The sequence below is a fragment of the Choloepus didactylus genome, chromosome 6, assembly GCF_015220235.1.
Source record: "Choloepus didactylus isolate mChoDid1 chromosome 6, mChoDid1.pri, whole genome shotgun sequence".
Classification (NCBI taxonomy): Eukaryota; Metazoa; Chordata; class Mammalia; order Pilosa; family Megalonychidae; genus Choloepus; species Choloepus didactylus.
In genome coordinates this window covers 144591518-144603916 of record NC_051312.1, presented here as the reverse complement: position 1 = coordinate 144603916, position 12399 = coordinate 144591518, and the positions used below count along the sequence as shown (strand labels likewise).

At 38.0% G+C, this 12399-nt stretch overlaps 1 protein-coding gene across 6 annotated transcripts in view; it reads right to left on the bottom strand.

Annotated features, from left to right (window-relative positions):
* The window catches only part of CCDC15 (coiled-coil domain containing 15), a 94687-nt gene extending 83984 nt beyond the window's left edge, over window positions 1-10703 (bottom strand). For 5 of the 6 annotated variants that reach the window (XM_037841866.1, XM_037841869.1, XM_037841870.1 and 2 more), the window contains exons 1-4: window positions 10478-10703; window positions 9935-10123; window positions 3335-3484; window positions 2153-2347 (exon numbers count right to left, since the gene is read on the bottom strand). In XM_037841866.1, the coding sequence (XP_037697794.1) occupies window positions 2153-2347; window positions 3335-3484; window positions 9935-10114 (525 nt within the window). In that variant the 5' untranslated portion in view covers window positions 10115-10123; window positions 10478-10703. Of the gene's footprint in view, window positions 1-2152; window positions 2348-3334; window positions 3485-9934; window positions 10415-10477 lie in introns of those variants that run through there. The other variant, XM_037841868.1, reaches the window with a different exon arrangement.
* Window positions 10704-12399: the final 1696 nt, after the last annotated feature.

Genomic DNA, 12399 nt, shown 5'->3' with positions numbered 1-12399 from the left:
CACCCCCACCACCACCCCACCCCCTCCACCACCAGCCCACCACCCCCATATATGTTTTACCCCATTTTAACATCATCAACTCCTTGCTGGTATTGTTTTATCTATAGTCCCCTACTTCACCACACTCTTATTTTGAAGTATGTCCCAGATGTCTAATCATTTCATCCTTAAATATTTCAATATGTGAGATGATCTTTTAAACCCTTCCACAATTCTATGTTTCCATAGCATCAAGACACAAGAAAATCAAGAAGTCCACTAATACTACATTGACTCTTTATTCAACCAGGTCTAGATAAATTAAGGGAGCTAGGGCTTGAACACTCTCATTATCTAGTTCTCAGTGACATCTAGTGGACAAAAACTGCAACGTAAAGGTAAGATTAAAAAATGTGTCATAGAGTGGTAGGAGCAAAAGTTTATAGGCCCAAAACATTAAGTCACCAAGTGTTCTTCAATAATTCAACTTCTTTCAAGAAAATAAAAGGGTATAAAACTTTAAAGAATTTTGTAACATTTAAGGTTTTTCATAACTTGATTTCCTACCTATCTAACCTCATTTTCTGTTATTTTCTATAAACTACCATTTAGAAAGCCCCATCACTTATTCCAAAATATACCAGCTTATTGCAGATTCTAGACCTTTAACTGTTCTTCCCATCTCAAATATTCTGACTCCTCTCCTGCATATTCAAAGTTTACTAGTTAAAAATATACAGCTCAATCCCACCTCCTCCATAAATGCTTCCCCAACTATTTCCATGGAATTTTAAAATTTCTGAACTCCCATAGCACAACTTTATCACCAAATACAGCAAATGTCTCCACATTATTATGTAATAGACTGAGGTATATCAGCTTTGAATCTCTACCTGGAAATATAAACCCCTGGAGGGTCCTATTTCACATTTCATTAGCATCCCTACAATGTTTAACAAACACAGCATATTTAAATATCTGAAAGATGAATTCTATTCATATACTATATAGATGAAGTAAAATCCTACATACCAGTGGCATTTATAGCTACAAGCACCATGAAGTCAAGGACTGTGTCTATCTTAGTCAATGTTCTATCCCCTGTATCATATGCAATGCCTGGCTCGAGAAATATTTGCTAAACAAACTTTGTAATGTTAAAAAAGAAAACAAAAATGAGTAAAAAAGTGATTACTACAAACTGAACAAAGACAAGAAAAGTCACTGTTTCAGACAAATAAAATTTTAGAAAAAGTTATTTCAACATGATAAAATGTGCCTCTAACACTTTCCTTATTTATACTAAGGAAATTGGATTTGCGTCATACTTATGACCAAGCAAGTTAACTTATGCACTTATAAACATTTATCTTCACATATTCATCATTCTCTCTTCCTCTCACTATTCTTAGGAATACTTTTTAAATGATAAGATAAAGGACAATTCCCAAAGCAGAGCTGAACATATGACATCAACTGAACAGAAGTTTAGGTATATAAAGGAAGGGACAGACTGGATGTAGACAAATGATTTAAGTGGATGAGTCTACATAAAATGATCTGGTTTAGCACAGTGGTTAATTTTTAAATATTCAGTATGTCAAATAACTGAGTCACTAAATAAAAGTTACATTATTTTCAAAACTCTGGATATGTTCATTGAGAGTTTACTATATTGTTACTTGATCTATAACTATAGATCTATTTATTGGGATAATCAGATTAAAAGGACAGAAATCAGAAGAAAAAAGAGACAAAGACAAATAATGAATGAAACACCCAGTATACATACTGAACTTCTGTCATCAGACACTACAAACTGATAACAATTCACCCATAACATAATTTTAGTATAATAGGGAAAATCCATGTTCCTTGACCTAAAGTTCTTTCTAAAAGTTTCGAACTCTAATACTTTGGTACCTTTTTTTTTTTTTAGAAAATTCTAAAGTATCTTATCAAAAATAAATAACTATAAACACAAAGTAAAAGTAGAAAATAAGCATCACCTCACTGGTATCCACTTTACAAAGGTTAAAAAGGAGATGATAAAAAGTGAAGTTGAGTGTGACGTCTCCTAATCCCTATTTCATATCTTAGATATGTCATATTTTAGTTTAGGTGTACAGGGAAAAAAAATCATAGACATAAAATAAAATGAATATATACTTACAGCCTGGGCTTGTCGTTGGAATAATTCATTCTGATTCTCTCCATCTTCTATTCCATCCCCAAGCATCTGAGAAGGGGATAACCTAGAACTTACAATAGCAGCATTCAAATTGTTTGGAAAAACACTTGTTCTCCTTTTAGGAGTTAATTGTGCTGGATCTGAAGACTGCATGGCTATAATGCCTTCTTTTTCTGCCTATACAAATGAAGAAAAGGGGATAGTGAGATTCTACTCAAATCTGTGTAATCAAATAATGCCTCTAAAAGCAGCTCAAAAGATTTTAAATCCAGGGGGTAGGGAGTGGGGGTGGGTGAACATACTTTAGCAGGGAGAGGAACTAACATTTACCAGGTACCTACTATGTGCCAATAATTTACCTTATCTCATCTAATTCTCACAACAATCCTGTGAGACAAGTATTATGCCTGCATTTTACAGATAAAGAAATTAAGTAATTAGCCCAAGGTCACATAGCTATTAACCACCAAACCAGAATTCAAACCCAAATCTGAATCCAAAACTCTGATGCTGTTTTCAACTATCTGGTGAAGCAAAAAGTGAGTCAGAACAATACAGGAATAAAAACACAGTTTCTCGATATAAAAATCTCCTACTTTCACTAGCAAAACAGATTAAAGAAATCATGGAATCAAAAGAAAATGATTCTGTATGTTTTTGTATTGGATGGTGATAATGGTAACACATCATTGTGAAAGTAATTTACAGCATGGAATTACATATTTGAATGTGGTTAAAATTTAGGTTGTATATATGTTACTAGAATAAAAATTAAAAACAAAAACAAAAAACACAGAGGATTGTACAACACAAAGAGGGAACCCTAATGTAAACCATGGACTATAGTTAACTGTGCAATTATAATATTCTTTCATCAACTGCAAGGTACTAATGCAAGTTGTTAACAATGGGGTGGGGCAGGGGTATATGGGAACTCTGTATTTTCTGTTTGATTTTTCTGTAAAGCTACAATTTCTCTAATTTAAAAAAAAAATGTGATTCTGATACTGCCTAATAGATTATCCCATACACATACACATTTTCCATTCAACCTTGATTCAGGTCCACTTTTATTTATTTAAAGCAGTTTTATTGAGATATATTCACACACCATACAATCCATTCAACATATACAATCAATGTTAGGTCCACTTTTAAACTTACTGCTTCATAAGACTTCTGAAACTGTTGCTTTTTTCTCAGCCTAATTTGTTGATTTACTCGGTATTTGACTTGTCTCTGAAAACGCTTCAGAGCTGCTTCTTTTTTTCTTAGCTGTTCCTTTAGTTCTTCTTCAATCATATATGCTGAAGTCTTTAAAGATGAAAGACAGAAAAATGAACTTAAATGTCAGCAGTTTTGCTGATAAGGGCTCTGTTGTAAACACAAAGCAGTCAGGATACAATTCTGAAAAAATAATTCAGTTCTATAATCCAAAATTCCTGAAAATGTAGGGAAATCACAAGAGTTCAGAACTGATGATTTAGACATAGCTCGTGAATACCAAGAATTTAAACCAAATCACAAATTAGAAATTGGAATTTGTGAGTACTCAAATCAAATCTTAAATTTTATTGAACTGAGACCTAAAGAATTATTAATTCCTAATGAATCAACTCAAGCCTATCTTACGTTACACATTTTCTAAATGAGTATACAGTCCAGACACACCAGACTGCTCACCGCTCATGAAATACACTCTAATGTAAAATGACTTTATACTCAGAATTATAATCCATTTTCAATCTAGTATGTTCTTCTTGTCTTCTCCAGCTTAGTACAGGTCTACTCACTCTTCAAGACCATCTAGTATCCAACCCTAGTCCTTTCCACAATCCATTGCACCTGAGTTCTCTTATGCTATGACATGGCTCTTTCTTACTAAAGTTAATTGAGTACAGTACTTGACTTCCCAACTAGATTATGAACTCTCTGAGGGCAGGAAATGTATTTAATTCTCCTTTTTTCCCCATAGCATACAGCTCAGAGCCTCAAATTATAAGGTACTCAATAAATATTTATAATTGCTCAATTCCAAAACATATTCTAAACAATCTGGAACATTTTATCCCATCTGAATCCCTGATGTGCATTCACTTCTCCTAAGTTTCTGAATAATAATCATAATTATTATCACAACAGTAGTCACGATTATTAAGGGCCTATTATGTGACAAGCTAACAACTACATTACATCATTAAATCCTCAAAACTACTTTTTGTAGTAGGTATTCATGTTACAGATGAGGAAACCAGGTCAAAAAGATTAAGTAATTTGCCCAAGATCCTATAGCTGGCAAGTAGCAGAGCTACAAGTTTCTCTGACTTACGCTGTATGCTGTACTGCTTTGCTCTTGATTGTCTGTCTTTCAAAGGAACTTTCAAATTAAACAAAATCATCATCCTACCTCCTATCTGTCCCCTTCTAACACAGTGACTCCAAATTCTAATTTTGAAAGTTGTACCAAGTTACTTCATAGGCTGTCACTAAATTCTTAAAATCAAAATAATTTAAATTCATTTTCCAAGAATGAATAGTCTTATAGAATTAACTTTTCTATAAGACTATGTACCACAGGGATATAAAATATAAATGTCAAAGAAAAATTAGGTAAAATAATTCCAAAGAAGAGATATACATAGTAAGCCTGAACAACTGACAGATTAACACAAGCCCCAGACAAGTTTAAGGCACCCAGTTCCATCCTTTTACTTCCATGTTCTGTGTCTGTCCCTCTTTTACCCCATCACTAAGGATCAAACATCTCATTAAAGTGATGGTTGATTCCAGATAGTGTATCTCAATTGTAAACCAGAGATAAGTGTTCCATATTTTAGAAATGCTGACTTTCCTTAGCAAGCACCATTGTGTAAGGCTACCACAGCCCAAGAACACTTGTTCCATGGAATGTTAAGAGGTTTCCAGAACCAAATAAATTTAAGAAATACCTACTGCATTAAACAAAGTTATATATTGTTTCAATCGTACAAATGACTTCTCATAGCCTTTTTGCACCCTACAGACTACTCAAGGGGGAAATTTTAAATGAAGTTCCTCACAACAATCAAAGGACACATTTTGGGAAATTCACATGATAGAATTGGTGTTTAGATTATGTGGTCAGTACTCTCCAAGGATTGACCCCCGCCCTCCCATGAACCCAGCCTCCCTGTATTCATGCCCTGTGTAGTCCTCTCCCACAAGGAATCCAATCTGGCTCTGTATATTCAATAGAATGAAGTGGAAGTGTTGGCTATATGAATTCCCAAGCTAAGTCTTAAAGCAACTTCTGCCTGTCTCTCTTAGAATGCTCACTCTGGGGGAAGCCATAAAAGAATTGTCACTACCCTGATGCTGTGAGGAAGCCCAAGCTAGCCATACAGAGAGGCCATGTAGAAAGAGAAAGCTGCCCAGCCAGGCCTCGGCCATTCTAGTCATCTTAGCCCAGGTTCAACATATGTGAGTGAGAAAGCCATCGTGGACATTCCAGTCCAGCAAATGCCACATGGAGAAGAATCAAGGAATCCAACCAACCCGAAGCCCAGTCAAGCTATCCTAGGCATCTCCAGCTATTTGAGCCACCCCAGCTAAGGTCCTAGACATTGTAGAACAGAGACAAGACATCCCAGCTGTGCACTGTTCAAATTCCTGACACATAGTATTATTTGCTTCGCACCACTAAATTCTGCGGTGGTTTGTTACACGGCAATAGGTAACCAGAACAAATTGCACAATAATGCAATGGCCATATAGGATGATAGGATAACAGTGTCTTCTTTTTTTTTTTTTTTTTTTTTTGAAGAGCTGAGCCCGTTTATTTAACAAAATGTGAAAAGTAAACAAAATTGCAGAAATTCAAATGCATTATAATTTACTTATAAACAACGATTTTAATGAAGTTCAGAGTGCTCAGTTCACACAAACAAGTGATTAGAGCTGGCATTTGAACAGTAAATAGGGTCTCAGTTAAGAAATGGGTTAATCATTCTGTGCAGTTTTTTTTTTTTTTTTTTTTTTTAAATCATCATTTTATTGAGATATATTCACATACCACGCAGTCATACAAAACAAATTGTACTTTCGATTGTTTACAGTACCATTACATAGTTGTACATTCATCACCTAAATCAATCCCTGACACCTTCATTAGCACACACACAAAAATAACAAGAATAATAATTAGAGTGAAAAAGAGCAATTGAAGTAAAAAAGAACACTGGGTACCTTTGTCTGTCTGTTTCCCTCCCCTACTTTTCTACACATCCATCCATAAACTAGACAAAGTGGTGTTTGGTCCTTATGGCTTTCCCAATCCCATTGTCACCCCTCATAAGCTACATTTTTATACAACTGTCTTCGAGATTCATGGGTTCTGGGTTGTAGTTTGATAGTTTCAGGTATCCACCACCAGCTACCCCAATTCTTTAGAACCTAAAAAGGGTTGTCTAAAGTGTGCATAAGAGTGCCCACCAGAGTGACCTCTCGGCTCCTTTTGGAATCTCTCTGCCACTGAAGCTTATTTCATTTCCTTTCACATCCCCCTTTTGGTCAAGAAGATGTTCTCCGTCCCACGGTGCCAGGTCTACATTCCTCCCTGGGAGTCATATTCCACGTTGCCAGGGAGATTCACTTCCCTGGGTGTCTGATCCCACGTAGGGGGGAGGGCAGTGAATTCACCTTTCAAGTTGGCTTAGCCAGAGAGAGAGGGCCACATCTGAGCAACAAAGAGGCATTCAGGAGGAGACTCTTAGGCACAAATACAGGGAGGCCTAGCCTCTCCTTTCTGTGCAGTTTTTATAATAGTCTCTTAAAATTTGTAGTTTGTTTTGACCAGTAGAAACAGGATTGGTGTATCAACAGGTAATCATTAAGTTTAATGTCGAGTGGAAATGAGGAAAGTCATTTCATTTTGCATTGTACACGAGATTTTATAATTTTGTTTTAAGGTTCTTTAAAATAAAATTGAAATAAAAAACATACAGAACCTAGACCAATCCTTTATTTTTTTTTTTTTTTAATCATCATTTTATTGAGATATATTCACATACCACGCAGTCATACAAAACAAATTGTACTTTCGATTGTTTACAGTACCATTACATAGTTGTACATTCATCACCTAAATCAATCCCTGACACCTTCATTAGCACACACACAAAAATAACAAGAATAATAATTAGAGTGAAAAAGAGCAATTGAAGTAAAAAAGAACACTAGGTACCTTTGTAACAGTGTCTTCTGAAGCTAATTTAGTTATGGGTTGGATGGGGGGAGTCTGATGCTATAGCATTTTTAAGAAACCTAAAGGCCCCTTTAAATTTGGGGGTGGGCTGAAGATTGAAAGAGTGATCAAATGAGAGAGAGGAGTAGCAACTGACAAGATAGGATTTAACAAAGGATTATGAATACCAAATTTTTATATAAATTTTTTTTCCCTTGGGTACTAGAATAGCTAGACGGAAATAACTGAAATGGTGGAACTATAACCCATGACATTCTTTGAAATTTGCTAACTACTTGTAAAATTGTGCTTTGAAAGTTACCTTTTCTGTATATGTTATATTTTACAATAGAAAAAATGCAAAAATAAAATTGGGGGGTGGGGAGTGAGGGGTGGGGGTAGGGATGATACATAAGATCAGGAATTAGGAGTTCCCTTTTAGAATAGATGTGATCTCAGGATAACAAAGTTTTTGAAGTAACTATTTGGCATCTATTCTGAGCTGAATAGATGCTACATCTGTTAATAAGGGTGGATTCCCCAGACTATACATGCTAGATTAATAAAGAGTTCTAGTAGATGTTTGATCAAGCGTAAATATTTGATCAAATTGCTTTAGGCTGAAACTGATCAGAATTTTTTAAATGAGAGAAAGCAGACATATTTGCATATGTTCCAAGACTTTAATATTTTGAGTTAATGTGTGGAACTCAACTCTTTTTAATACAGAAAGGTAAAAAACTTGGTGGTATCAAATTTTAGATGTTTTGATCTGCTGATATTATCAAGATGTCATAATTTGAGAATTAAAAAGAGAAACCAGTAACTTTAAAACCCAAATACCTTCATACAAAATCTTATTGATTCTTCTGGGATGTTTCTTGCATTTGTCCCTTTTCACTCCCACTTTAACCACCCTTTTTCAAGACTTTCCTCTCCATTCCTTACCACTAACCAAATCTTGATACTATATTTCATGCATAAATTGAAATCCTAACAGTTACACCCTAACTTGTCCCCCAGGAGACAGTATCTTCCTAATCTTTAAAAACTTTGAAGTAATTAATATAATCAAAACACTGATCACGTAATTCATCCACAAATATTACAGTAATTCCTTTACTAAACCTTCAATTCCAATCTAGTCTACTCCATGGTATCCTGAACACACCTTGCTTACTTCTTCTTCTCCCCATTCTCCTTAATTGTAGCACCATCCCCTTCCATGATCATCCAAATTCTTCATTCAACTTTTCTTACTCATACCAACCCAATGTCATATCTTTCTTCATTGATTAAGTACCATATTCTTAGGCCTTAACCATAAACTACCCAGACTCTTAAAATCCTTTTTGGAAATAGGCAAGGTAGAAATGAATGAATGTGTACATATACACAAACAAAAAGTGAATAAATGAATAGGCTACACTGCATTGCTATTTAACATTACCTCAAACATGTCCTATTTCTCCTCTGAGATCAAGTATTACTAAGGAAACATACTTTTCTGCCCATGTTCAGCACCTTGTCTATACTTTCTGAAGACATTCATACATCTTGTGCAATCCAGAAATATTTATCAAGTACCTGTATTTTTCAGTCACTAAGATAAAGGTAGGGGTATGATGATAAATAAGAGTTGTTCCTTATGCTCGAGGATCTCACACTCCATTAGGAAAAGAAGACATACAAACAACTAGCTATAATACACTGTAGTATGTGCCACCATAAAATTTGGACAAATAGCTAAGGAACACAGTTTGGTGAAAGGCTTTCAAAAACCTTTTCACTAAATCATGTTTTAATTGGTATGCATGAAAGTTATCATGTTAAACATGCACATGGATAAACTTTGCAAAAATTTCTTCATCTGAAATGCTCTTCTCTACCATCTGTGCTTACTGTATATCCATTTTTCAAGGACAAACACAGACCACACTTGCTCATTAATTCAACAAATATTTACTGAACACCTATTATATACCAAGAGAGTAATGGGCAGGACACAGAGGTCCCTGCCTTCATGGAATTCATAGTTCAGGCTGCCTCAGAATCTCAGTCAGAATTAAGCTCTTCCTCCTTTAATTCTCTTAGTGCATTCTGCCCGAATCTCCATTACAAAACTCATCATAAACTTCAAGCAATCAGTCACTGTTACTTGAAGAATGGCCAGCTGTCACCCCCACTATGTTGTAGAGGGTTTGGAAGATGAAGACAGTGTCCATGCCTCGTGCAAAGCAAGCAAGCAACAAGCTTGTGAAGTAAACTGAAATTGTCGTGTGTGTGTGTGTTTGTGTGTATCCTCTCCCATCCCAGGAAATGGTAGGTGAGATAAAAACATTTGATTATGCCAACTAAAGCTGTTCTTCAATCCCAATGCAAGACATATCTACTTATGACAGAATAGAAAACAGCATCCTTAAGCACCAGAAATTAAGAGAAGGCTAAGAGTAAGGAAAGGATAGAAAGGAAGAAAAACAGAGAAAGGAATTAAAGAAATAAGAAAGAAAAAGCTACCACAAATTGATCAAACTGACACTCACATGTGCTGGGATTTCCGAAATATCTGGTGAGGCAGGCTCCACCCACGCCCCCACTGGTACTATGGTCTGGTTCCTCTCAGCCAGCACTGCCAACACCTCCTTGCTCTTCAGGGGGTTTAATGCCAGGGGCAAGCTTGGGGAATTTCGAGACTTCTTGTGGGGGGCCATCCTTCCTGGCATCTGTGACTCCTGGTTCGGAGAAAGGGAAATCTTAAAACCTTCAAACGACACTTCAAAAGCTCAACCTCCTATCGCAGAAGTCACAGGCCCCTGAAAAGGAGAGAAGTCCTGGGGGAGCCAGAAGTCTGGCAAGGAGTCGAAGAATAAGGATTCTGGAGAAAAAAGGAAGCGAAATTGGAAAAAATAGAAGGAAGGAAAGAGAGGTTTAAAGATCGACTCCTGGAAAGAAATGAGTTTGAGAGGAGAGACAAAAAAGAATCGGATTAAAGAAAAAAGAACGAAGCTTCTGACACAGGTGGGCACAGAGATGGGCGAGGGAAGGATGACAGCAGCAGCCGGAGGGACGCGAGGGGAAATGGGAACCTGTGTCTGAGGCAAAGAGACGAAATAATCGGTATCCGGTTATGGGGAGAAGTGCTGAAATGAGGGAGTCCAGGGCTAGATAGAAGTCTGCTTCTGAGGTCCCGGAGTCCCACTCCTGCAGAGTTAGCACCGGCCCGGCGGGAGGCCACGGCTTCTCACAGACTCAAACTACTCGAGCTGCTAAGGAAACCGCCTCAAGTAAACCGCCACTTTCGGCCAGGCCACCATTCCCCGCCCCTCCACAGCCCTGTGCCCGCCCCTTCCGGTCCCGCCACACCTCCCAGGGCTGGGAAGGAGTGAGGGGCGGGGTCTCCGGCTCCGGCCACGCGTCACCTCCGCTTCCTGTGTGGTTGAAGGGGAGGGCCTTGTGAGCGCTCGGGTGTGGCGTCTCCTTCTCCCAGCGCTGAGTCGCTGGGTAACGCGGAAGCGGCACTCGGCTGACTGACGCTGCAGGTCAGGTTCCGACTCTGAAGCGAGCGCAAATCTCTCAGGAAAAGAAGTGAGCTGGGCTGCAGATCGACTCTTGACTGTGGGACCACTGGTCCCAATTGAGGGAAGCACGGGAAAAGGGTGGAAGAGGAAGGCTGAACCGGCAGGACTTGCTCGAGGAACAAACTAAGGCAGCAGTAAATCATACTGCTCGTTACGTTTACAACGCTAATTCCTACATATTCTTGGATTTGAATATCATAGCCTCGTGAGACCACTCATGGTCTCCCTCTCTGCTCCAAACCCTGCTGAAATCCTGGGACACTGAATTATCCATGTGGAATATCCATTCATTCATTTAACAAACATTGTTGAAAGCATTTTATATGCAGTACTGTTCTAGGTTCTTGATATTTAGCATTGAAGAGAAAAGACAAATATTCCTCGTTCATGGAGTTTGCAATATAGTGAGGGGAAGTAACCAAGTAAACACAAGAATAAGTAAATAAATGTGTCTGATGCTGATAAGTGCTGTGAAGAAAAAGCAAAGAAAGAAAATAGGGGGCGTTGCTGGGGTCGGGCAGATGAAATTGTAGATAGGAGGACAAGAAAAGACCACTGAGGTACTTTTTAGCAAAGACTTAAATGAGATAATGCAACAACCCTCGAGGGAGGGTCTTAGAAAAGAGTGTTCCAGGCAGAGGGAACAGCAAGTACAAGGGACGCAAGGTGGGTGCATGTCAGGTGTTTGAGAGACCGCAAGGAGGATAGTGTGACTGGAGCAGGTTGAGAGAGGGGATGGTGTTAAGATAGGAGATCAAAGGCTGGTGGTAGGCAATCATGGAGCATTGAAAGCTACTGTAAGGAATTAAGTCAGGGGATGAGGGGCTTTGGAAAGTTTTGAGTAAAGGAATCCCATAGTATGACAAATTTTTAAAAAAAAATTCTGAATGGGGTACAGGTACAGCGAGGAGACCAATTAGGAGGCTCTTGCAATGATCTGGGTAGGAGGTTATGATGTCTTGGGCAGGCAGGTAGTGGTAGAGATGGTGAGAAATGGTTGGCTTCTGGAAGGCAGGGCTTTTAGTATCTGTTGAACGTTTGGATATGGATTGTGAGGAAGCAAGTGGAGTCAAGGAAGGTTCCATCTTGAGCAACTGACAGGATGGAGTTGCCATTTACTGAGACAGGGAAGATGGTGGAAGGAGCAGGTGTGGGAGGAGGAAGATCAGGAGTTTGGCTGAGGACAGACTACGTTTTATTTATCTATTTGACGTGGAAGAAGGTAGATTGGTAAAAGAGTCAAGTTTAGAGGAGGGTTCTGAGCTGAAGATACAAATTTGGGAGTTGTCAGCTTATCAATTTAAAGACATGAGACTGGATGAAATCATCAAGGGGCTGAATATAGACAGATAAGAAAAGAGGTCTAAGGACTGAACCCTGGGGTGTTCCAGCATTGAAGAGGTTGAGAAGAGGAAGGGAATACAAAGAAA